Source organism: Camelus dromedarius, chromosome 2 (genome assembly GCF_036321535.1).
Source record: "Camelus dromedarius isolate mCamDro1 chromosome 2, mCamDro1.pat, whole genome shotgun sequence".
Lineage (NCBI taxonomy): Eukaryota > Metazoa > Chordata > Mammalia > Artiodactyla > Camelidae > Camelus > Camelus dromedarius.
Window position 1 is genome coordinate 65,865,497 of NC_087437.1, and position 27,534 is coordinate 65,893,030.

General features: G+C 42.5%; 1 protein-coding gene across 2 annotated transcripts in view; it reads left to right on the plus strand.

The window, feature by feature from the left end:
- Positions 1-19,713, plus strand: part of HGD (homogentisate 1,2-dioxygenase) — a 43,556-nt gene extending 23,843 nt beyond the window's left edge. The window contains exons 5-14 of one of the 2 annotated variants that reach the window (XM_031455075.2): positions 759-818; positions 2,472-2,563; positions 3,733-3,767; positions 4,577-4,656; positions 5,207-5,306; positions 7,377-7,501; positions 9,856-9,960; positions 12,391-12,517; positions 16,610-16,791; positions 19,355-19,713. In XM_031455075.2, coding sequence (XP_031310935.1) covers positions 759-818; positions 2,472-2,563; positions 3,733-3,767; positions 4,577-4,656; positions 5,207-5,306; positions 7,377-7,501; positions 9,856-9,960; positions 12,391-12,517; positions 16,610-16,791; positions 19,355-19,504 — 1,056 coding nt within the window. In that variant the 3' untranslated portion in view covers positions 19,505-19,713. The remainder of the gene's footprint in view (positions 1-758; positions 819-2,471; positions 2,564-3,732; positions 3,768-4,576; positions 4,657-5,206; positions 5,307-7,376; positions 7,502-9,855; positions 9,961-12,390; positions 12,518-16,609; positions 16,792-19,354) is intronic. The other variant, XM_064494799.1, reaches the window with a different exon arrangement.
- Positions 19,714-27,534: the final 7,821 nt, after the last annotated feature.

Below are 27,534 nucleotides of genomic sequence, written 5' to 3' on the forward strand. Positions count from 1 at the left end.
TAGGTCAGACCTGCTGCCAAGTTGATTAAAAGTGCTGGGGCTGACACTTCTAGTAGTGCTCAGACATGCTGATTTTTCTTCCCACTTGCTTAGATCATTTCATTATTAAATTTAAGATTATTGTGATTTAAACTGAACCATCAGGCAGCCTGGGGACAGGCGTGGAGTTTGGTGAAGAAATTGAACCTGGTGCTGCATTTACCAAATCCAATCTCAGCTGGGTGCTTTTTCTTTCTCTTAAAGAAATAATTCACAATTCCAACTGCTGGAAGTAAGAAGTAGAACCTTCCCCTGCAGTGTCAGGAGCCCACACAGAGAGGCTGGCACACCAGGAGAGGGAGCTCATTATAAATAGCATAAAAAGCAGCATCAGTCAAAACGCAGTGATGTGCCTGAGCAAAACTGCTAAAAGAAACAGCTTCTGAAATAACAAGCAATTTTTTTATTTTTGTAATTTAAAATACTAAAGAACAAAGACTGTATATATATATATATATATATAGGTTACGTATTTTACATATAGGTTAAAATTCACTCACACACACGGACACACCCTACATACATACACAGAACCCAACTGAGTCCTTTTAAGGGAATGATGGATAATTATTAAATTTAAAATAACAAAATCACAAGTAGTCAGATCCTCACAGAGGGAGCAGCTGTCCTTTTTCTGTGTAATCAATGCTATTTATTTAGAAAATCTTATGGTTTCCCCTTGTGAAATAATTTTCCTGTATGTGTATTTTTTTTTCCAGCTGAGATGGAAACCATTTGAGATTCCAAAAGCCTCTCAGAGGAAAGTGGACTTTGTGAGCGTAAGTCAATACCATCCACACCTGCCCACCACTCTCCTCTCTTCCGCAGTGGGTGATCCAGAGCATTTGCAGGCTGCGTGCCACACAGAAGCAGCCTTGGATGCAGCCAGCAGACCCAGCACCACCTGCCTCTGCTCTGGGGCTGGCCAAGCAATGTCTTACTTACAGGCACCATATGGCCCCTGACACCAAAGGGCACTCGGGGGCTATTGACAACATCTTCAAATGGCCAATGGAATTTGAGCATTTACCTACCTCAGGTTTTTTTGGTTTTGGCTAGAACTGGGGTTCTTAGCCTTTTTATTGCATGGACTCCTTTGATAATCTGGAAGCCTGTGTTTTAAAATGCATAAAATAAATTACATAAAATTCCAGAGAAGTCAACTATATTGAAATACAATGATAAAAATATTAAAATGATAAATTTGGTTTGGTTTATAGTAATATGTATGCTATCTTATTAATGCACTAAATCACAAGATCTATGAAAAGATATAATAACTATGGTCATTAAAAGTATGAGCATAAATGATATTTTGGGAGAACAGATATAATGTGATATAAAAATGTCTATGATTTCTATCAGTACAAGGTTACAGGCACTTCTAACACTGCAGTTTGTTGCTTACATTCACATTAATTGAAGGAAATGATCAATTTCAGTCAGAGATTGGCAAAATACGTATATAATTTTTTTCTCCCATCCAAGTCCATAAACTACCCAAAATGGTTCCCTGGGCTAGAATAGCATCAACTCAGGGTGGCAACTCTAGTTAGTACAATGCTGATTGGAAGTTCTGCTTGGTAGTTAGAGATGCTGGGAGTATTGAACGCCTGTGCCCAGAGCAAAACATGTGTAGGGGAGAGGCTGGGGGCTACAAGGAGGTGGGGCTCAAAAAACCCAGTGGAGGGTTCTACAGACCAACCTCAGGTCCTGGCTTACTTAGGGAGAGTCCATGTGCCCAGTCATAGGCCAAATTTTTTGGTTCCTGTTGAATTATTTATCCATATTAAGTGCTCCAATCTCTGTGTGGACTCATCTAAATAGACCCAGATTTGCAAGTCGAGTTAAAATACAAAAAGATATCCCTCACCATGGGCGAATTATGGTTATCTAGAGGAGCAGAGCTCCCTCCTTTTGGGAAGGGCCACGTGTTAAGGTTTCTTGCACTGTGGGTTATTAGCAGAGAGGGTTTCAGTTGGTCAGAATACCTTCCTCTCCCCTGTTTTGGAGAGCTGGCCCTATCAATAAGCAGAGGGCTGCCCACATGATGAAGTATATTTGAGGGCCATTAATTGGTCCCTAGTGCTGCAACCTTTCTCCCCTCAAGCCTCCTAGGTGCCTGATTTTACCTCCAAAGGAAACTCTCCTTCAGGTTGATCTTAAGCACCAAAATGATAAAATGCCAAGTAGTGAATTGATGCTCTGTAGGTTAATTCTGATGGAGCCATGAAGACAATCCAGATATAGAACCATGGCTGGCAATTAAGGTGAGCCACCATCTATAAAACATAAGGCAGTAAACTCGGGGCTCCCTAGAGGCAGCCTGGTTCCAAAGGGAAGACACTAGTAGAACTTGCCTCATGACTCTCAGGGACCAGGGGGAGGTCTTGGCCTCATTCACTTTTTCCTCTCCTGTGGGTCTCTCCCAGGGTCTGCACACCTTGTGTGGAGCTGGAGACATCAGGTCTAACAATGGGCTTGCAGTCCACATTTTCCTCTGCAACACCTCCATGGGGAACAGGTAAGTGTTTCAGAGCAGGAGCAGGAAATCCCCACTCCCCGAGTTGTTGGCCAGAGGATGAAGCCTGGGTTGTTGTGTTTGTTATTGCTTTTTTTTCCTCAAAGCAATTTTGATATGCATTGATTAATGGTGATAATAAATGAGCATTTCTATCTTGACTAACTCCTGTGACATAAACAAGAATGTCACATATTAATGGAAACAGAAAAGGGATAATGGGGCACTGAAAGCAGGAGTAGTCAAAGAAGCATTTTGACTTTAACCAGGTTTGAGTCAGAATATCCTTAACTTCTAAGGCTCCTTAGGGCTGTTCTTGAGTCCAAAGTCACATTACATGAGCAGCCATTAGGGCTACCTATTGGCGGTAGGTCAAGCTGACAGACTGTGTCTTCAGCTAATAACTCTGTGTAAGCTTAAAGTTCCTAAACAGAAGGACTTACATATTAGATTTTTTAAATCAGAAAACATAATTTCTGCCTTTTCTTTGGGAAGCAGAATATCATAACAGTTTTGCATACTACCTCTGGAACCAAACTGTCGAGTCCAAAGCCCAGTCCATTCTTCCTGGCTGAGTGAACTTGGACAAGTCATTTAACTTCTCTGAGCCGTGAATCAGGGCCAAGATCACAGCCCTATGACTAGGCACTGGAGACATCCCTTGGGGTCCAACGTCATACCAGGCAGCTCTTCCCTCTCCACTTGAGCTACCCCAGCCTTCACTCAGTTCTTTCAACCTATGTGCCCTCCTGCCTCAGAGCATGTGCATGTGCTGTTCCTTCTGCCTGGAATGGCCTCCCCACCCAAACCCATCCCCAAACCCTTGCCTAGATGATTTCTTTAGATCTCAGGTCAAACGTCCCTTCTTCGGGGAAGCTCTGGCTGCCTCCTCAGACAGATCAGGTTCCTTATCTTTTCATTCCCCTGAACTTGACTTGCCCAGTGCCACTACAGTTTTCGGTGATACAGTTCTGTAACTGCTGGATTGCTGTCTGACTTCCTCCTAGACTCTAAGCTCCATGAGGGCAGAGATGGGGTCATCTTGCTCATCATATTACACCCAGCACTAAGCCTGGCACACACTGGGTACTGAGCAATAATTTGAGCAGTGACTTAATTTGCCTGGACAATGTTAAAACTGGAAATCATAGGAATTATTCTGTATGTTTCAGATGCTTTTATAATTCAGATGGGGACTTCTTGATTGGTAAGTTATGAGGATTCCAGACTCCTTAACTGTTAATTGATCCCTAGTCACAAGCTGCTTTTTTAATTGAATACATATTATTTTCCTTCCAATCTGCCTTATTTAGTGCAATCTACAGACCTAGGTGTAAAGGCAACTGGTGGTCTGGAAAAAATTCCCGTGTACCTCAAGTGCCTACTCTATTTCCTGGTCTCCCTGTCTTTGCTTATTTCTGCGGGGCCTTTCTAATCAGGGGGATCTGGACAGCTGAAAAGAAATGGAGGGTAATACCAACATGTGATTAACTTGTTAAGATAACTGTTTGCCTTCTAATTCACTGAAGAAAGGGCCATCTGTCATTGACATCTGTAATATACATACAAATTTTCATGAGACCATCTAAAATGGAAAGTCTAGTAAGGAAAGTCTCTGGTCTTTCCATTCTTTTTGATGGTTTTAATACCAATATTTTGGAGTGAACATTTTGATGTAGACATTAGACATGCAAATGCCAGCCTCCTGCTGGAAAATAGGTCCTTTTCCACCCTATTTCTGCTGCTCTTTCTGGTCAATTCACAGAATTGTGCATATACAAGTTCCTTCCTTACCTAGCAACCAAAAAAAAAAAAGTTAATTTTTTTCATTCATGTTTTTCTAGATAGTAAAATAGCTAACCTAAGTTATCAGAATACATATTTCCCCCATAAGACTCAATAAAGCTCTTTTCACTTTGGATGAAAAATCAAATGCAGCCCTTAAGCCTTTTACTCTTCATGAAGTGGTTCTCACATGAAAAGAATTACTCACTGCTGTCCTGTCTTTTTTGTCAGTTCCCCAGCAAGGGAAACTTCTCATTTACACTGAGTTTGGCAAGATGCTTGTACAGCCCAACGAGATCTGCGTCATTCAGGTTGGTGATGTGTCCCCGTCTCCTCCCTGCTTCTCCCTAATTTGGGAGCAATCAGATGTTGCAGCTGCTGCTATTTCCAACTCTAAAATTTCTGTCATGTCTGAGCAACGGGGAGGGAGTTGGAGTTACACAGAAGGCTCCCTGAGCAGAAGAGTAAGCAGGCTTGGGTGTCTGCTTTGTTTTAAAATAGCACACAATCACAAAGCAAAGAGCTTTGTCAGTTCTCTTTCCTAAATATTTATACACCCGGTGGATAAGGCCCTGGATGGGAGTGAAGGGCAGTGAAGATGGATTTCTTCAAAATCTGGCTAAATCAGAGCACTGTTATCTCTGAGCCCAGTGAGGGAGTAGACTAGAATTGGTTTGGGTCACAGATGTGACTAGAAGTTAAATTTTTCTTTCTAACTCATCTTTGAGCTGGTCACCTCTCCAACATAGTTCAACAGACTGTAGCCTTACGCATGCGAGGCCAGCTATGGCTCTTGAGCAGCTCCTTTGTAACTACAGGTATGATTTGGGAGAGCACACCAATTTTCACTTCCTATTCCAGAGAGGAATGCGGTTCAGCATAGATGTCTTTGAGGAGACCAGAGGCTACATCCTGGAGGTCTACGGTGTCCACTTTGAGTTGCCTGACCTGGGACCAATTGGTAAATCTTCACTACAAGTTTCTAAGCCTGACTTGAAATAGAGGACACAAATAATCACATGAAAGTTAAACATCTTTCTCCCCTCTTTATCACACTCAAACGTTCAACTTTCCTCTCTAGACAACTTCTTCTCTAACCAAGTGTAGCTGGGAATTTCAGAACCTACTGGAGCTCCCTGAGCAATCACAGACTTCTTTTTCTGGACCTCTAAATTCAGGGGCTCCAGGTGGTATGGCTGACCCATCTGATGAGATGACAGCTTTGTTAATTAGCTGGTCAGTGTGTCAGTCCATCAGCTTGTCTTGGCTCCCATGCTGTGCTGAGGGCAATGACAGGAACCACATCAAGGGTAATGAAGGCCTCTTGCCATCACATACATGCATAACAGAATGATCCAAGCCAACCCATTATAAGTCTCTCTCTAGAATAGCGTTCAGACCACTGGGGAGCAAGACAATATGTAATACATTTCAGGTTATACAGAGTACACCCTAAAGGATGTAGAAGTCTGGGTTACTGTGGGCCAACTCTCCAGGAACAGCTTCATAGAAGAGATGAGATGTGACTAACCCTTGATGAAAAGTTGAGAGAAAATAAAGAGGAAAGGGAACGGCTTAAGATAAAGTATTCAGGTGAGAATGGGCTTTGTGGAAAGGAGGAAGATCATTTTCTTAGGCCAGTGGGTTGTGTGTAGACAATAGAGTAAGGAAAGACATAAAAACGGCGGGGGGCTATGTTGCTTTGGAAAGGGGAAACGGATTGAGAGAGACACAGTCTACAAACCTCACACTTCTACTGAGCACACGCCACAAAATCGACACCCTTGAGAGTCAGAAAGTGTACCTCACTCAGTGCTGTGAAGCAGCTAGAAACCACAGCCTCCACGAGGCAGATTCAAACTTTCCAAAGTGAACCAGCATCCTCCACACCCGATTCTTCTGGCAAGCCAGAGCCAGGATACCAGGAGAGAAGCGAAGGTGGAAGGAGGGCTTATTCTCAAAATGTCTCTGGGAGTGAAAAGAGTGGTTGGGAAAACTGGCCCTTTGTTTCATCTCTGGCATGTTTGCTGAAGGTGGCGGCCACACCTCCCAGCTCTTCCCTTTCCTTGTCAACAGATTTTTTAGAGCAAAACAGGGACAGGGCATCATGTGCCTTCCAGTCACTCCCCTGGGGGAATCCAAATAGTCAGAGGAAGGTGGGAGGCAGCAGAGAGACAGCTGGAGCCATGGCGGGCCGTCTGTCATCCTGCTCCCCACCCGCTCTTCCCACTCGGCTCCAGCCACCTGCTGCCCTACAGCCAGCCCAGCTTCCAGGTTCTATGGAACACAGACCCTCTGGAAAATATGTATAATTTACTAACCAGCTGGACGCTTTTTTTTTTTTAACCCCAGGAGCTGGCAATAATAAAACACTCCCCAGGTCTGTCCTCTCAGAGTTAAATTATGTTTTTGCGCTAGTGCTTTTCATTTTTGGTCTTTTGATTTATTTTCTTTCTCTGGAGGGAATACTCCCAACGTGAAGGTGAGCAGGCAAGTACCAGATACTTTCTCCCTCGGTGGCAGACAGATCTGCCAGGCTGCAGAGCAATTTAAAGACTTGGATTGATTCTGAGTTCTGTGTTAGGAGCAGAGGCACGCCTGGGGCTACAGTATGTAACCCTTTCTTTCTCCAGGACTGTAGATGAGTTCTAGGACCATCAGAATTTTCTTGGGAAAAAAAAAGTCTAGTATTCTATCATATCTTCCCTTTTCTAGTCTTTTCCTCTTCTTCCCTCCCCTCCCCTGTAGTGATGAGATAATGCATACAAAATGTTTATAAACACTATTCATTCTACAACTTTAGGAAGTAATGCTGGTGATGATATTTTCATGATTTTTTTTTCTGACCAAATTCCTTGGGTCCTCCTTAAAAGGTACCAGACTGGGATTCCAGTAGATCTTTGAACAATGAGAGCAAATTGTGGAGTATCTTTTGATGTGGAAGAAAGCCCTTTCTCTTTGTGCAACAGTGAGCATCTTTCCTATGTGATTTCAGAAGTGTCTAAAAGACTTTTGGGTCACTGTGTTCTAGGAGCCAATGGCTTGGCCAATCCTCGTGATTTCTTGATACCTGTTGCCTGGTATGAAGATCGCCAAGTGCCAAGTGGTTACACTGTGATTAATAAATACCAGGGCAAACTTTTTGCTGCCAAACAGGTAAAGTCAGCAGGTTGGTAGGCAGGGGAAGGAATAAATAGTTATTAAGCACCTTCTGATTGCCAAGTCTGGTGTTAAGTATTTACACATATTCTTTCATCTTTACCACATCACAGATCAAGAAAACGGGCCAGGTAGTGTTAAATAACTTAGCAAATGTCACAGTAAATGACAGAATCAGCATTCAAACCCGTATCTTTCTGACTCCAAAGGTCATGCTCTTTCTATTCATCAAGCAATAAAAAACCCAACAATATGTAGATCTCTATAAATGGTGGGGAAAACATAATATATAGGCAGGGTAATATGTTCTGAAAAGAGAAATGAGCTAATAGCAATTCATCTAAGACTTATATTCACCAATGGCCACCATATTTCAAATATAAGCACTGATGGATAGAAAATAAATAGAACTTAGTTAATTAGTTTGACTTGGTTTATATTGCCAGCCTGGTAAACTCAGGAGATAAGCAAAGGCATAGATAATACTAAAAATAATAATAATAAAATAAGATGCAATCTATAGTATAATACACTATTACTTAATATACTGGGTATATAATATAGTAGAATAAAATAATCATATAGTAAAAATAATACAAAGATCTCTTCTGTCCACTATTAATTGTTGCTTTATTTTTGCTCATTTAACTTACTGCTTATATTTCACAAGGTATGTTATTTTCTTTGACAGCATCTAGAAGGTATGTTAAGCAGCAGAGGCCAACTAGTTTGGCACATAAAATTAACCCCTGAGGGTTAATTGTCACTCTCATTGACACATAGTCACCCTCATATTCTCTGGATCAGGATTTCTCAAAATGTGGTTCAGAGACCCTTGGCATCAAAAATTCTCAGAGTGGCTTGTTTAAAATGCAGACACTCAGATACTACTCCAGCCTGGCAAAAATGATAACCTCTGGGATGCAGTGTGGAAATCACATTCATTTAAAGCATATACCAAAAAAACAAAAAATAAATTAAAGAAAAAAGCATATGCTGTGTATTATATTTGACATACATTTGACAGAGAAGCACCATAGTAGAGACAGACAGCCAATTTCTAAGTGGACCCTGTGCTGGTTAGTCTCTGTGTTAGCCCCGACTCATCCATTCTCCCTTCTCTGCCATGATCTGTGCCCTGGGAGGTTGACCTACATGGACTGTACCCTCCGGACTCCCTAGCCAGCTAGCTTTTGGTTGGGTTCAACCAGTGGGAGGTACTCACAGGAAATTGGAGGTCAGGTGCAAAGACATGTTGGGGTTTTTTCCCCCGGTGCTTGCTCCTATTTGGGACTGCCTCCCTCTGTGATCTCAGTTCCTGTTGGGTAGCCCCAGTGGCATGCTGGAGTCAGTTTATACTGGTTTGCAAAAGCTGATGTAAGCCTCTTCCCTACTTTGTGTTCAGTGACATTGGTAGCTCAAAAATGATCGTGGTGAGAGTTTATACCCCAGAAGCCAGCAAACACTATAAATCAGAGCTTTTCATTTTTTTCTGGAATCAATTGTTGAGTATTTATTTGCACAGCACCGAGCAGCCCCCTTCTTCATGGTTCTAGCTCTTGCTGGAGTCCTGTATCAATATTTCTAACCCCTATCCCACAGGCCTAAGAATGGCAATGCCTTCCCTCTATTGCTAGGCTCAGATACCTCACCATCTCTAGTCAGTTCACTTAACCTTAATCATGTCTCTGTGAGTAGTCCCTTTGGTAAAGTCTTTGGAACATTCTGCACTGGATTCTGTTTCCAGAATAGTCCCATAGCTACAGCAGGAATTGCCTTCCTAAAACATAACATTTATCCTCTCCTACCCCAGGGCAGGTCCAAGAAGAATCACCTTAGGATTGCTCTGAAATTTCAAGTCCTTTGGGCTGGAACCCTTACAGACTTTCTCCCTTCCTGCACTTACCAACCTAGGCACTGACTCTACCAGAAGACCCTCTGGGCAGCAGTTACCTGGAGAGCAGTCATAGCAAGTGCCCGCCCTCAGCACCAGGAAACCCAGACGGTGGCCCAGATTGTCACAGAACTGCTGGCATCCACAGATTCTAACAATTGTGTTAAAATTGTTGAAAAGCATGTGCTGTGCTTCTGCTGCACATGTGATCAGAGGCAGCTGCAGCTTATGAACTGGAAAAATCGGGTTAGTGGCTTAGCGAGGACAGTTTGAGAGTATGTGAAGAAACCACAAGATGATTCAGGGTTATACTTCTCCCAGACGATGGTATTACTAAATTATGAGAACAAAATCAAATCAAAAAACAAACAGAAATGCCAAGTGCAAACCAAGGAATCAAGGCTGCAAAAGCATTCGGTTCTAAAATCACCTTTCCTGCTTTTTTTTTTCCGATCAGGGTATCTCCCCATTCAATGTTGTGGCCTGGCATGGGAATTATACCCCCTACAAGTACAACTTGGAGAACTTCATGGTCATCAACTCGGTGGCCTTTGACCATGCAGTAAGTCTCCACCATGGAGGGGCTCTGGGGAGAGGGCACTCTTAGGTGGGAGGAGTCCACAGTAGACCCCTGACATTCACAGATTTAACACTTCCAGTGTCACCCTTGGAAGCAGGCGATTTAGTCATTGTCATTGTGCTAACAGGAATTGGAGGCATTTTCAGCAGATTTCAGTGAAGGAGTAAATAACCTAGCTAGTGGGAGGTCCAGGCCAGACGCTCCACACTCACCCTGCAACACAGCTCAGTTCTCTAGAGTATTCACAGTAACTCTCCTAGTTTCTTCCTGGACAATGTATCCCCAAAAGAACACCAACTGCTAATGTTAGTGATGGAGAGATGAGGAAGGAGCATTTTTGGATTTGGAAAGTTCTCTGTCCTGCTCATAAACACCAAGAGTCCCCTTGCTCTGGCTGCCCACTCCAGGGCCTCCACTCCTGGCTGTTTTTAGCAGTGATGGAGCAGACAGCCCTCTTCTAAAGTTACTCAATGTTCAGTGCTTGAATTTAAACCAAAGAAATTCTAGAGTATGGACTCGGTCATATTTTTTACTCAATCAGGGGGCTACAAATAGCTTACAGTGCAGGCCCCAAGTCCCCACATTCTTGATCAAGTGCTAGTTCTGAGATCCTGGGGGAAAATTCACTTTGCATAATAGATTAACTGAATCCACAAGCTGGAGAGATAATTAGAGCAGAAGCCAGAGAACCAGAGACAGAAACCTGAGCCAGTTCAGCTTACCTCAAGGGGCCCAAAACTACCTTTCTGAAGAGCAGAGACTCAGTAAAATCAAAAGGGAAAAGAAACTGAGGCATCACACCCGAAGCAGCAAAAGAAAGGATCCTGAGACACTGATAGAGCTTTATTTGAGCCTCACTACCTTTCCCTCAACAGTTTCAGATCATTTCTCATGACAGATGGAGAAGTGCTCATTCTCACAGCATTAAGGGTTTTTTGACTTGCGTTTCCACAAGTCCATTCTCCTCTGTACTGCTGCTATAGCTGTTTTCTCCAGATTCAGACCTGAGCGTTCTATCACTGCATTAGAAAACCTTTGCAGGCTCCCTGTGGCTTAGGATTAAGTCTGAGCTCTGAAGCGTGGTACCCGATGCTCTTCGCCATCTGGCCCTGGATTCATTTCCCGGTACCACCTCTTGCCTGTGTCCCTTCTGCTGGTGCACTCTGGGCTTTAGCTCTCTTGCCTCTTGACAAAACCTCTCTGCATTTTGATGTCTTTCCTGTTTTCTGTGCTTAAAATGCCTTTTTCTTCATTTCCTTTCCTTCCTTTTCCTTCTTCCTTCCCTCTGTCCCTCATTACTTCTTTTTCTTTCTTTCTCCTTTTATTCTTCAGGACCTACTTCAAATGTCATTTCCTCTTTGAAGCTTTCTCTAATCCTCTCAGGTAGAGACAGGCACTCTGTACCCCCTTGGATCTCTGTTTATAAAGCAAGATTGCCCTTGGCACCTTGCTGTGATTAGTATTCATGTACCTGTCTCATTGCTCCTTCAGCCCCTCATACACACCCACCTCCACCACTACCAGTAACACTAAAGGGCAAGGAACAGAGCTCAATCATTTTTTAATCCCAGACCCTCGCATGCATCTGAAAGCAAACATGATCATTGATTGCCATTTAAATTAAATCTCCATCTTTCCACTGAAGGATTCTAAACTTCTTTAAAAATTATAATTATTCCACATGAGGGGATGGGTCCTATTCTGGAAGCAGTTTCTGCAGAGCAGTTGTTGCCTAGCTGAGAACTTACCAAATCTATTATTTTTATTTTATTAATATTATTATTACTTACAACTAACAATTATTGACCTTTTCTTATGGCTCTAAGTTCTTGAAAAGCATTAACCCATTGAATCCTACTCCCCTCTCCACTACCTCCACCTGGACTAGTGACGTAAGTGGTGTGTTTTAAACCTGAGAATCAAGAAAGCAATGAGGATACCACCTGGAATCTGTGCAATTCCCCCAAAGAGAAGCACATCCTACATCTATACCAACACTTGGATATTATTTTATTTCTATTTCCACCTTACTCTGAGCATCCCTGTGCCAAGAGCTCCCTACAGCACAGCCCAGCTCTGGTCACTCTGACCTGAGGCTGGGAGGCAGGCACTGCTGGTTCTCAGACCCACAGGGTAGTATTTATGTGAAATGGGGGCTCAGCAGGGTGAAAAAGCTGCTCAGAATCCCCTCGGCTGGTGTTAATTCATTTTGCTTCAAGAACAGCCAGAGGGGAGAGTCAGATGTGTGATCATGCACCTCGGTGACAAGCCCAGACGTCTTAGCTTGGCCTGTGTGGTTTGATCAGAAATTAGTGTCACACGAAAACCCCTTCATGTGTGGGTGGTGTGTGTCGTTGTTCGGTCACCTCCCTTTCATCGTGTCTTCGACTCTCCTTGTGCTTTCCTTCACAGGACCCATCCATTTTCACAGTGCTGACTGCCAAGTCTGTCCGCCCGGGAGTGGCCATCGCTGATTTTGTCATCTTCCCACCACGATGGGGGGTTGCTGATAAGACCTTCAGGCCTCCTTATTACCATAGTAAGTCTTTCTTTTACCAAGTTCCATTTGGAAACCAAAGGGTCAGCAAAGTGGTAAGCATGACCCATGGGGAACACTGCCAGAAGTGTTTCGGGACGCCCTGCCCTGGCTGTGGTTCAGAACCCTGCCCCCTGAAGCCTAGTGCTGCTCCCCAGACTTTGAGCTGCTTAAACACCACAACCTCTGTGGGGGTGGCAGGGGCATGTTGACTCTGAGAAGGAAACACTGCAGTGCCTACAGCCCAGTTCCTCTGGCCCTGAAGAGAGGCAGAAAAGTGGGTAAAGCAGGAAGCAAAATGTTTCTTTGCATTTCAGATGTAAGGAGGGGAGGAACCATGGGATGGTGTTGGTTATTTTGTTGTTTTGAGAAAGTTCATTATCTAAGTCTGGTTCAAGAGCCAGTAAAATGTGCCTCCTCCCATTACTTTGGGTAAAAGTGGGGTAAGGCGGACTGTAGTCCACATGAGGGGATGGGTCCTATTCTGGAAGCAGTTTCTGCAGAGCAGTTGTTGCCTAGCTGAGAACTTACCAAATCTATTATTTTAATTTTATTAATATTATTATTACTTACAACTAACAATTATTGACCTTTTCTTATGGCTCTAAGTTCTTGAAAAGCATTAACCCATTGAATCCTCGTAACAGTTGCAAGAGATAGGTAGTATCATTATCCCCTTTTTTCCAAAAGATGAAACAGCTGGGAAGGATTAAATAACTTGCTCAAGGCAACCGATGGAGTCAGGTTTAACTGAAGGCATTCTGATGCCGGAGCAGGCAGTTATGAACACTAATGGATGTGCCTAGCACAGTACCCAGTGCATTATATGCATCTAATAAATATTCATTTAATAAGTGAATGCATCATCAAGAGTGAATAAGGTACCTCATGGCTGTACTTAATGAGGCTGGCCTTTTTAATTGTGCAGTAGCTGGCTGTAAATCCAACCTAAATGTCAATGCACAATTCTACTTGCTGGAGACTGCGTTTTTGTACATAGAGTTCTGGAACGGCTCCAAGGTGTATTTCAGCTGGAACATTCTAAAAAACAAACCCCTTTCTTTAGTCAACCTCAGCACCCCCTGTCTCTTATGACACACCTCGCTATGTGTACCCAGGTGTGAGGGCCTAACAGGATACAACAGTGACTAAATGAATAAACTAGGCATCTGGAGCAAGTGGAGAACAAAGGCCCTCAGAATGAAAGGTCACTTCATAGTCAAATTCCAGCATCACTTTTTTCAGGTGAAACCATTATGGTGGAGAAAAGGACGCAATTGGGTAACACTCCAAAGATATCAGATACTTTGTGAATAGAGATGTAATAAACTGTGTCCTTTCTGAAGTGTGTCAAACCCATCACATGTCCTAACTGTTCTCCTGGAAGTTAGTCCCCTAGAGGACTTGTGATCAAAGCGAGAGAATTGCTCTGGCTTACAGCCTGTACCTCACATGCAAGTCCTTGATACTTCACTATCTCACATAGTTCTTATATTGAGGGTGCTCTATGTGCCTGAGGTAGTGGTTTTCAAATTTTAGCGTGTGTCAGTGCCACCTAGAGGGCTTGTTAAAACTCAGATTCCTGGGCCCCACCCTCAGAATTTCTGCTTCGGGAGGTCCAGGGTAGGGCCTGAGAATTTGCATTTGTAATAATTTCCTGTGTGATACTGATGCAACTATTTCAGGACCCACACTTTGAGAGCATTAAGGAATATAAAAATCACTTAGAATGTCTTTTTTAATAAAAAGTTTCTCTCCAGAGTCCACTCTCAGAGAGTTTAATTAGTTGGTGTTGAGGTGGAACCTCAGATCTGCATTCTGAACTAGCAAGTCAAGGGATTCTGATGCAGGTCTACAAACACATGTTGAAAAACGCTGGCCTGGGGCTTGTCTCCCCACCCAGGTTTGCTACTGTGCTCTAGCTCTCAACCCACTCCTCAATTTTAGTTTGTAGTTCAAACTGCCTAAAACAAATGGCCTCATGATATGCTTCTTATAATTTTTCAAAAGACTCAAATAAGTTTGACCAGAAGATGTAGATCTCAGAAAAGTATGGTTGCCCTGAGTTAGTTGGAAAAACCACAGAACCCCAAGTTAGAAATTATTTTTACCAGAGATATTAAAAATAATGCTTTAGCAATAATCAAAACCTTTGCTACTTTGATGTGACTTTATAGGAGTGGAGACTTATTTCTGTAGAAATATTGCCTCCAGTCATCTTAATGCACCTTAGTCAGCTGGATTCAGCATTAATCAAAAAGGCAACATCTACCCTCCCACTCTCCTTTGAAATATAGAAAATGATGTAGAAATGTCATCATCAACTCATTGCTACCTAAATTCATATTCAGATCAAAGCTGAATTCTCTCTTGCTCTCTTCTTAAAATTAAGCCATGAAGGTGACCCTGAGAATACATACTAGAATCAAGGAGTGTGACAGCATATTTGTCAGGAGCAGAACTGCTTTTAAATAAAGATACTTTATGCTTACAGTTGCTTCTTTTCCTCTATTTCTGCTTCATGGAGAAACAAGCAGAGTTGTGATCTGGGTCTTACCTTTTCAGCAGGGGCCTGCAGCTGCGTTTTGTTTTCTGGGCAGGGTGGGTATGGCTCCTTAGCCCTTTACACAAGTATTTTGGCACTTGGCTGTACTTTACCTGTAAGCAAGAGAGGAGGGGCATTTATCATGTCTAACGTTTGGCTTTGCAAGGGTTGCCAATGCCACATCTCTCTACCCTGTCCACAGTTTGTACTCTCACGAGACAGACTACAAGTAACTTTGCAGAGGCTACTTCATACTCATCTCCATAACAGTACTTAGCACAGTGTCCAATTATATGCTGGCTGGCTGGCTGGATAGGCAGATGGATAGGGTGGGGAACGGACAGATGAATGGATGGATGGATATATGAGCAGATGGATGGAAAAGCACTTAAGTTTGCTCAGGTGTTATAATTTAATGCTTGCTCTAAATAAAGGGCTTTGTTCCTATAGAAACTTAAGATTGAAAGAGTGGGAACATGTGATTTTTGTCAAATTTTGTTGACTCCAGAAAGCACAACTAGGACAAACATACTTAACTTATATAAAAGCAAATTTCCATTTAACATGAGAGAATTTTCTAATACCCAGAGCTCTTCAGTAATATGATAGGTGGCTCTGTTGAGTAAGGGGCTTCCGTTCACAGGAAGCATGCAGACAGAGCCCAGGAGGTAAACTGTCAGGAATGATATACAAAATGCTTCCGTATTGAGGAGAAGTAGGGATGCCTTCCAATTTTAAGATTTTCAGGTTCTAAGAAGAGAATGTCAATGAAAATACAAACAAACAAAAAAAAAATCTAAGAAGCATTTTGGAGAATGAAAGAATCAGGTGATATTAGCTTCAGATATAGAAAATAACATTTGTTAGAATATGTAGCATTTATGGATTAGTTTTTACAGAGAATAAGATTTTTTCATACAGATTATTACATGATAATGGACACCAAGCCCAGGGTTCTTTCCCTTAAATCACCTTTCCATCAACACACACACACATACATACACACACCTCAGTTTTCTAGGCAGTAGAACTTAAGATTTCTGATAGACTCACAGACATAGAAAACAAATTTATGGTTGCCAGGGGGAATCGGGGTAGGAAGGGATAAATTACGAGTTTGAGATTTGCAAATATTAACTACTATATATAAAATAGACTAAAAAATAAACTTCTACTATATAGCACAGGGAACTATATTCCATATCTTGTAGTAACTTGTTATGAAAATAAATATATGTGTGTGTATGTATGATTGAAACATTATGCTGTACACCAGAAATTGACACAATGTAACTATACTTCAATTTTAAAAAAGATCTCTGATAATGATAATCCAATGGTCATGGAGTAGAGCTTTGCCTACCAAGAATTCCACACTAAAGAATGTTTTGTGGATGTTTTTCTGTCTATCCATATTCTTCATTAATTGTATAACATTTATCAGATTCTCCTATCTTCCTGACATTCTGGAGAAATAATATTTGAGAGGTCTTGGTGTCTTATGAGCCTTGCCTTGGATAACAAAAATAATACTGTTTCAACCTTCCCAGGGAACTGCATGAGTGAATTCATGGGACTCATCAAAGGTCACTATGAGGCAAAGGAAGGTGGGTTTCTGCCAGGGGGAGGCAGCCTGCACAGCCCAATGACCCCCCATGGACCTGATGCTGACTGCTTTGAGAAGGCCAGCAGAGCCAAGCTGGCACCTGAGAGGGTTGCGGATGGCACCATGGTAAGCAAGTTAGATGTGAGGCTCTGGTGGCCTCTGGGATCCCCAAACTTGTTGAAAGGAGTGGCAGTTTTTATTTCTCCAAAGTCACAGAGGAGGAGTCAGGAGAGGAGTGTGTCTGTGTGTATGTTCCCATGTGTGTAGGCACACACCCCAATGTGTACACTAGAGTAAACAGGGCTTTGCACTTAGAGTCAGACGTGAGTTCAAATTCTAGCTTTTAGTTCCTCTGTGACCTTGAACAAGTCACTTAACTTCTCTGCGCTTGATTTTCTCCATCTGTAGAATAGGTAGGGTATCCAACCCAGCAGGTGGCTGTGATTTAACCGTGCAGACTATCAAGCATTCTTCCAATGTAAGGGGGACTATTATTAATACTATATGAGGAGTCTTCCTTTATCTGTATGCAGCCATCTGTATATAGGTTGTGTCTTGGAGTCATCTGCTTTTTGAAGTAATCCTCTAAAACCACAGTAGCAGGGGATGAAGAATGTCACCTTTACTAGTTTCTCAAGCCCAGGAGGGTCAGGAAGTCTTTGCGTTGCTATAGTCAGAGCCTGTGAGTAGCAGTTCTCCGCTGTTTTCTCATTTTGTTTTGCTCTCCTTTGGCATGGGATGAAATTGATGGGATTTAAAACCTGTTTTGTATTCCTCCGGTGTCACTGTAAACACTGAGGCTGAACACAATTGCAGTTGGCTGTGGTACTTGACTTCATTTTATTTTTGCATTCTTGGACGTAGAGTTTATGAACCACAAAGAGTAATTTTATGTTAAATCATATGCAAATTTGCTTTACATTTTTAAACAAATGCTTTCAATGCTACCTGACTTTAAAATCAATAGCACAGACCTGCCTGACTCCATGCCCAGCTTGCAAACTACGGAAGGAGAGAACTTAATTGTCCCTCTGCCCAATGCAGTTTCCCTTCAGTTTCAGCTCGAGGACCAGAGTTGACAGAGCTGATCTGCAGGGGGGAGGGTTCAGCGAGTCCTGTCTGCTGGACCTCGGCTCTATCTCTTTGCAAGGACCTCTGCAGAGTTTCTGTAGAACCCTTCATCTCTGTGACAGAGCTCTATAAGATACTGACAATCTTAAACTTTTACCTCTGAAAGTTCCTGGAGGTACACAGGCTACCCCTTAGCTACCACTTAGTAACCTTTGGTGCCCAAATTGGCTTTGGATAGTGTTATCAGGGAGCAGTGCTCTGCAACAGGGAGGCACAGGGCACGGCTGATTTTATGAGGGGCAAGACTTTGGGAAATGTCTAGGGCTTGGAGCACTAGTGAGAAGGATCTCTCCTATGTAGGGGAGCCCAGACTACCTGGTAAGGGATGGTCCAACACCTTACCCAGGCCTAACTTCAGGCCTTCCTCACCAATTCCCATCACATAATTTGGATCTGGACTCATCCATACCCCTTATCTTTATACTACTTTGGAAAAGATTAACTTTACAATACTGTCTTCATAGCTCAGCTGGGATGGGCTTTTGTTACTCCAGTCAGACAGCAAGGCTCCTAAGAAGCAGTCAGTGAAGAGACAACAATAATTATGGCCATAATAATGACCTTTGTATGTGAATAGTGCTTTATAACGTGCACAGCACCTCCATATGATCTCATCTGGTCCTCACATCAAGCCTGTCATGGGAAGTCAGGCAGGGACAATCATCTCCATTGTTTTAGGTAAAAAGAAGTTAATGTATATTAGATACCAAACATTAATGTGGGTTCTCTGGGTTGTCAAGAGAATTTTTATCTTCCTTTCATCCATCTATTTTTTAAAATTTCCAACAATGTGAGCATATAAGAATTGTAGGCTATTTTTTTTAAGCCACAGAGGGTAGGAAAATTAGCAGGTGAAGCTAGAGTGTCTAGGATGCACAGAGCCCTTGCATGTTCTTTCTGTTGCAGACAAAACCCACCTGAACACAGTGGGACACCTGCCATCCATACCCTTCTGGGATAGGGCTTTTAAAAGTACTACAGCTTTTCCAGCTCCCTCCTTCCCTCCTCCTCCTCCTTCACTCTCCTCCAGCCCTCCTTTCTCTTCTCCCAGCCCATTTCTTGGTTAGAGTCCTGAAAAAGGAAAGTTCAAATCCCAGCTCTGTGACTTCTCACTACTGTCACCTTAAACAGTCATTTCCCAGCTCTGAACTTGAGTTTCCTCTTCTGCAAAATGGGAGATGTGTTCACCCTCACAAGGACATAACCACAGCGATAGCCCCTGAAAAGAATATTCCTAGGACTCTCCCACCTCTGCCCTTGGATCCAGCAAATTTAGTTCCATGATGCTACAGGGACAACACAATGCTTACATGCCAGATTCTATTTTATAGAATGAATCGTGGGGCTCAGAGAAGTTAAGGGTCTTGCACAAGCTATCACCCACTTACAAGTAGTAAGACCAAAGCCAGAACCCAAGGCTGGAGTTTTCTCACCATGCTAGCACACATGATTTGTTATTCAAAGATTCTACCTACCCATGTCTTCTCTCTTGACATCTAATCAAATGTGTTTTATTATCCATCTCACTTCTTTCTTGTCCCATCCTCATTTCCTATAGGCATTTATGTTTGAGTCTTCTCTAAGTATGGCTGTCACCAAGTGGGGGCTGAAGACCTCTAACTGTTTGGATGAGAACTACTACACGTGCTGGGAACCTCTCAAGAGCCACTTCACCCCAGACTCCAGGAACCCTGCAGGACCTGACTGAGACTGGAGCACTGATACCATTATTGAAAATAGATTTGTGTGATTTCCTTTAAAAATCTCACGCACACCCTGAGGCAGTATTGGGGGAGGGGGTTGGTTAAAATGAGGACTCACTTTTTCAAAGTCAAATGAATCAAACATTTATAGAAATGTATTTGGAAGTTTCTACCAGCTTAATAACTCAATAAATACTTGCTGGTTGTTGTGAAAGTGGCAATTGGTTATAATCAGGTCTTGACAAGGCTGATGGGGGGTGGCCAGGAAAGGGCATCCGTGAGCCTGGACCAGGTGGTTAGGTTCTCCTGCAGTGAGAGGACAGGCAAATCAGCACAGAAAGGAATAGGAAGTGGTATCTGTCACTACTTTAGTTCTGTAGTTTTAGCACATTTCCCCCATTTGTTGCCATGGCAGCAATTTTGATATGCTGCTAACAAATTTTTATCTAATAATCTGTAATAAGAGTCAGCTATATTAAGGTCTAGGCACTAAGGTTGCCATTTAAAATACAAGATGCCCAGTTACATGTGAATTTCAGATAAATCATGAATAATTTTTAGTATGTTCTGTGCAATATTTGGACATACTTATACTAAAAAATTACTTGTGGTTTATCTGAAATTCAAATTTAACTGAAAAGCCTGTATTCTTATTTGCTAAATCTGGCACTCCTATGGGCATATGGTGGTCAAGGAGATAGACATGGTCCTTGTTCTTACAGAACTTACATTCTAAACAGGGAGACAGATAAAATACACAAACAAAATAATTACAAATTGTAAAATATGCAAAAAACAAATAGGAACTGAGATTGGAATGACAGGTGGGATGGAGAGATTGTTCTTTAGAGAGGAAGGTCTTCAATGACCTTCCAAGTGACATTTAGCCAGACCTAAAGCACAGGAAGGAGCCAGTCATTGGAAGCCGGGGTGGGGTAGGGAAAAGGAACATTCTAAGAAAAAGGCTTGAGGGTTTAAGGAACTGAAAGAGGAGTGGATATGAGGAACCCAGCAGCAGGCCATTGCAATAGTCCTGGACTAATGAGGTGATAGCAGGGACAGAGTGGACAAATCCCTGAAAGCTTTGGAGTAGACCTGAAAGAATTTGTTAGTGGACTGGATGTAAGGGGTGCAGGAAACCAGAGTTGAGGGCAAGCCTGGGACAGCTGCTGGGTTTCTGGCAGTGGCATTTCATGGTCCCAAGCAATAAAGTGAAGTTATCTTTGAGGGTGACAGAGGCTGGTGTGCCTTCCCAATGCTCCCTAACATAAAGAAGTCTTTATTGAAAATTAAACACAGTTAACTAGTAAAGTAGTTAATACCTTTAAATAAATTTTAAAATTGACCACTATAGCAGAAGTTGCCAGTGGCTCACCTACATCACATCAGCAGTCACCATCCAGAGTTGACCAGCCGCTTCCAAATGCCAGCATCACACTGGCAACAATGCCTGAGGCCCAGATCAGAACAAAACTGCTGAAGATTGAATGGCCCTGGACATAGCCCTCAGCCAATGACAAATGGAAATTAGTGGATAAATACACCAGCTCTTTTGCCCCAAACCTCTGAGGCTCATGTTTGGCCCAGGTTCCCTGCAACTTCCAGAGGGAGTAAGCTCCACTGCCCATGGTGGCAACTTCTGATGATGCATCCAGTAGTAGCTTCTTCCTTCTCACCTCTCCACTCCCCTATGGTGCATCCTAGGCTCTTCTCCCAAATAGCCCCAAACTAAGGCAACTACTAAATACTTTATTCCCAAACTCCAGCGCTTCCTTAATGAGCTCATTCTAACCCACCTCTTTTACACAAACCTGGACTCTCATCCACTTTGGTTCACTCTATCATCAGCTTGGTGGCAAAGCCTTCCTAGGGCTAAGGAAATATTCTGGGTTTACATCCATTTAGCATCCAAGTCCATGTACTTTATCTCCCCACTGCTGGCAGCAACTTGCCGGCAGGAGACAATATTTCACCAGGCCAGGCTATTCACGCTAATTAAAAAAAGATTTAGTTTCCTTCTGTTGTGCTTCAGATCAGCTAGAAAGATCTGTAACATTTCCTTAATTCCCTATTCCTGAAGATACCCTCCTGTGCCACGCTCCTCAAGAAATAAACAATCTCTTTTCTTAGAAATAAAAGAAATATTTTTTAAAGGCAACCTGATTAGGTTTCCTCCAATGACAGGAGGGTTTTCTGCCAGATCCCTTCATCTTTATATAGTTTCACGTTAGAGAGAATGAAATAGAAGCCACTCTTCTCTTTACTTTTTGAGAGACTTCTTTCACAGACGGGGCTACCGGCAATGGCTCTAGACCAATTGTTTTCAATAGAGGTGATTTTATTCCCTTTGCCCAAGACATCTGACAAAGTCTAGAGGCATTTTTGGTTGTCACAACTAGGGAGGGTACTACTGGCATCTAGTAGGTAAAGGTTACGGATGCTGGCAAACATTTCTACAAAGCACAGGACAAAGAATTATCCAGAACTGAATGTCAATAGTGCTGAGGCTGAGAGACCCTGCTCTCGACCCAGTGGTTTTCAGCTTCAGCTGTACATTGGATCTCCTGGCACTTTCTAAAACTCCAAGTGCCCAGGGTGCATTTCAGATCAACTAAATTAGGACTACTGTACATAGAACCCAAATGAGAGGGTTTTTTTTTTTTTTTAACTCTTCAGGTAATTCTAATAATGCACAGGTAAGGCTGAGGACCACAGTTTTAAAGAAACTACCTAAATCTAAAGATTTAAAGAAAATTAGTATGCAAAACATTCTGTTTCCAACCCCAAATCCTGGTCCAAACTCTGGGCTTCCTAGGGTCTATAGAAAGGCGGGGGCGGGGGGGGGTGTAGCAGGGATCTCTCAACATGGAAGGATATGGGATGGGGTTGGGGGTGTAGTGAGGGATTACCCAGGAGGAAAAGCAGGCTACAAGGCAGTGGTGGGGAGGGCCACTGCCTCCCTCCAAAAAGCACAAGATTTGGTGCTCAGCTGGGGCACAGGGAGAGTGTGGGGAGGAAAGAGAAGGTATGAAACCTAAGGCCTAGATGTAAATTATTTATAAAAGTTAATATGCATTTTCTGTGTTGTAGTTTTCCAGAGTGATGAAAGAGTGATCACTCTTGGGTTTGAAGGAAGTTCTGGAAGGTCCTCTGGAAAGATATTTTACTGTTAAAAAGGAAAAAAATAAGAGGCTTGAGAGCTGACATTTAAATTTCTTTGTTATACTTAGTAATCAGCTTTCAATTTGATATAATCAGGTTTATATAATTGCATGACAAATCTGAGGTATGTCCAAAATGTATCCTTTTTGAGTCAATGTAGTACATAATTAAGAGGACAGACGCTGAAGCCAGATTGCTTGGTTTCAAATCCAGGCTCTATCACTTATTAGCTGTGTGACCCTGAGCAAGTTACTTAACCTCTCTGAGCCTCTGTTTCCTCAGCTGTAAAATGTGGCTAATAATAGTACCTACTTCATAAGGAACCCAGACTCCAGAATCCAGACTGTGCTTTCATAGCTGAATGAGTTTGAACAAGTGACTTAATCTCTCTGAGCTGCATTTTCCTCATTTGAAAGAAGAAAATAAATGATTTATTTCACAAGGATTTGGTGGGGGGCTAAATGAGACGACACATTGAGAGCACTGCTTTCAGCACATAGTGAGCATAGGCAAATTCAGTTATTATTATTGTTATTGTTTATTATTGCTGTTGTGACTCAGTGAATAAGTATTAGTTCCTGCCTCAGAGAGGCTATTGTGTTACCTACCGTAGGATACACTGGAATGAGTAAGCCAAGGTCCTTGTCCCTAAATAAACTAGGCTTTAGATGGGGAGGAAGGCATGTATCTTTCTAAAGCAATAAATAACAGAAGCCCAAAGTGTGGAAAATTTAGAAGTACATACTGCCTTCTTTTCATCATCTTTTAGCTCTTAAAACAAGAAAACCATACTGAAGTTCAATTTAAGATCTCAACAGTACATATTAATAGCTCAATTAAAGTGAAAATTAAGACAGAATCTAAAGTGGTTTTGATGTAAGTAGTTCGCATATGACTAACTACAGAGATTTTCCTGGTGGAATCTTGCCTAATCACATGGGCCTTTGGACTCTAATTAGCCTACTCTAGGTCTTTTAAATCTAAAATTATATCAGAAGTTTGGACACAACTCACTACAGCACTATTAACAGTGATACCTCGTAAAAAAACAAACAAACAAACAAACAAACAAAAAAACAACTAAGTGCATGCAACTCTATACAGTCCCTGGAAAAGAAATTTAACAAATGAGGCAGTTTTGCTCATTCATGAGCATTTACTGCCCTTATTTTGGATCCTTTAAAAAAATTAAAATCTGAAGGACAGGTATATGTTATGATACCACTTCTCTTAATAAAAGGATATGGTATCAATTGAGAGTGCATTCAATCATAACTGAAAAGCTACTGTTAGCTTAACAACGAGGACTTCAACTCATAAAAGAAGTCTGAGGCTGCAGGTCAGGATGACGACAATGATAACATGAAGTGATCCTGAAACCAAGTTCTTTCTGGTTTTCTGCTCTGCTATTCTCAGTATATTGTCTTTTCTTTATCTCATTTCTAGGCCTCACTTCCATGTGCTAGGACAGACACAAAGGGAGGAAAGCAAAAGTGAGGGGACAGAAGGATTCCTCCCTGGGAAATGTCTTATTCAGGCAAGGAAGTTCTCCCCAATACATTTTCCTTTTGTCTCATACACAGAACTGGGTCACATGTCCACCCTTAGACCAATCTCAGATTCATTCCCTGGGGCTGGGGTCATGTCCCTCCTCCCTGAGATAAAGGGAATTCCACCAGCCTCCTGAACAAATCGGGGTTCTATCAGAAGAAAAGAGAGGAGAGTGAGTGCTGGTGGTTCCCGCTAGTTCCCGCCATGAATACCTTTCTGCGGGAATTCGGCAAGAATAATATGAGAGGTATTGGCTTTGAATCAAGTATCTTCACTCTCACAGCCCCGAGAAGAGACAAATCTACTAATACTTGCTTTACACAGAAAATGCTCCAAACATCTGCCTGATTTTTCGCCAAATACATCCTTATTAAAATTGTTACCAACCTTCCCGGGTTGGCCCCAGCAAGCGTCCTTCTGCTCCATGTCCATCTTTTGAGCCAGTAGAACAATACCAAGTCTGCCTCAGAAGCAAAAGAAAGCTTTATTCTTTGATCAATGACTGGAGAGGTGGGAGCTTAGGCTCTAGAGCACATGGTCTCCCAAGACAGCCAGCCCGCGGGCTGCTTTACAGGGTTCTCTGAGGGGGGCGGGGCGGAGGGCTTGCGGGTCATGCGCAGCCGCGCTGCTCCCGACGCTTTAGACTGAAGCGCGGCCACAGCGTCTCCTCACGCAGCACGTCACCGCCATCTTGAACTGAGGTGCCCAGTCGGCGGTTCTGCGCTAGGAGCTCTGATACCACACGTTAGGTGCCAGACCTCTGCACTCGGCTCCATGTGGGCAGGTGAAACTAGACTGAGCGTGGAAGAGGTTAGACTTTATCACCTAGATTCCGTCTTACTTTTCCCCAGGACCCCAGTGAGCTTTGCCTGTGACAAAATGGCTTTTCAAGTCTTCTGTTTGTATAAGGTAAGGAGGTGGCTGGCAATTGTCTCAATTGTCCCAGCGGTCTCATTTCTATTCACAAACAGGTTACATGGACAATCTGTTCAAGCCTTTATCCTCATCTACTTGGACTTCTTGTTTAATTTTTGAGCTCGTGAGTTTAAGTTTTTTTAGTTCTTAATCAAAACCTAGAATCTTGATCTTCAAATTAGCAGAGTTGTTATTTTTTTTAATAGACTTTATTTTCTTAGAGCAGTTTTAGGTTCGCGGCAAAACTGAGGGGAAGGTACGGAGATTTCCCAAATACTCCCTGCCTTCAGTCATGCATCCTTCCCTGTTATCAACATCCCCCCCGGGTGGTAGACTTGTTACAGCTGATGAGACTACGTAGACACACCGTTATCACCAAAAGCCCATAGTTCACATTCGTGTTTACTCTTGGCACAGTACCTTCTGTGGGCTTGGACAAATGTATAATGACCTGTATCCACCATTGTAGTGTCCCACGGGGTAGTTTCACTGCCCTAAAAATCCTTCGTGCTCTGCCTACTCAGCCTTCCTTTGGTTGCTTCCAGGTTCTGGCCATTCTGAATTAAGCTGCTAGAAACATCCAAATCCAGGTTTCTGTGTGGACCTAAGTTTTCACCTCCTTTTGGTGACTGCCAAGGAGAATGGATGCTGTGTCATAATATAAAAGTGTGTTCAGTTTTGTAGGAAGCTGCCAAACTGTCTTCCAGAGTGACTCTACCATTCTGCATTCCCACCAGGGATGAATGAGAGTTCTTTAGCAGAGTTTCTTGAAGAATTGGCCAGGTTTCTCCTATCAACACTTTTCCCATAGAGTTAGGCTGTGAGACTAGAAGATCTTTAAAGATCCGTCCAACTCTAACATTCTATATACTTGTGAATGTGCTACAAAACCTAAAAGTGCACATGGGGGTTCCTGTTCTTGAAAGCGCTGTCTTTCAAACAACTCCAGGCCAGATTAGGTGTCCTTTTTCAGTATTGGGCTCCTCACAGCATCAGTTTTTATCCCTTTCAAACAATAGTTAAAGATATGCCCTCTGGAGTCAGGCTGCCCAAATTTAAGTTCTATCCCAGCCCTATTAGCTGGAGGACTCGAGCGAAATGATTTAACCTCTTGAAATCTCATCTGCGTAATGGTGATTTTTAAGGTATGTTGGGAGGTATGGAAAGCATTTATTTTAGCTTAGTGCCTGGAACAAGCAAAAGCTTAATAAATGTTGGCTGCTGTAATTGTTTTTCTCTCTTGTGAGTTCCTCCAAGAAGAAGCTTTATCTCCATATTGGTATCCTCAGTGCTTAGTAAATGACCGGGGCTCAGTAAGCATTTGATCAATGCAGAGAACTGATGGCCAGTGTCCTGTTAGAATTCAACAGGACACAGGCTCCTCTGTCCCAGTGGCTCTAGGAAACCAACCAACCCCAAACAAACCAACAGTAGCTCATTCTCCTTGTGGTCTGCAGTGATGTCTCTTCCCAAACTCCCTGATGGGACCAAATTTCTTCTGTGCCACTCCCCCTGCAGAACATGATTTTGGAGGAGAAGCTGCCCATCTAGCTTCTGTTAGATGATGTTGGGGTTACTGAAACCCTCCCTCTCCATCTACCTTCACTCATGCTACTCTATATAAAATAATAATAATGCTCTTTGATGCTTTCTCCATCTCATATACAGCAGGGATAAAACCCTCTTTAGAAAATTTTGTTTTTAATTGATGTGAAATATACAATGTAAGTAGAAAACAAAGTGCTTAACTGTATACGTGTAGTTTGAAGAGAAGTCCCCTCCCACCTTCTCCTCCTACTTACGACAATTTTATATCAGATTGCAGCCCCCAGGTCCCTCCTATATTGATTTTTGGAGCATCCTCAGCCAGTTGCTGCTTTCCCCTACTCTCAAGATTTTTCCAGAGCCTAATTATTAAATAAGGGATGAATGATTTAAATGTAACTGGTGTTAAGCAAAGAATTAACTTTAAGCTGATAAAGTGATACTCCTTGTGATTATGAGGGAAATGACCTTGAACTCTAGTTCAGGTTTGCTCCAAAAATCTCAGATTTTTTTTTTTTTATTAGCCATCAATCTCCAGGGACATTCAGAGGGCAGATGTCAGACTTTCAGTTTGACTTTAATCCTATAAATCCTGAAGCTTGGCTATGAAATCGATGCTCACTGTTCCTTCTTGGAGTGATGAAGAGTCTCTAGGTAGATGACAGTGATCAGTGTCTCTCCAGGCCACAGTGGGCATCAGCAGAAGGAATCTCTAGCTCAGCTAGAGAAATGTCAGCAAACAAGGCAGCCAGAGAGGAAACTATTGGAAGTATTACAATCATAGTTATAGGGTCCTATAATAGAAACATGATAAAATTCCATTTGTTCATAGAAAGGTAGAAAGTGGTAGTAGAAGCTTTGA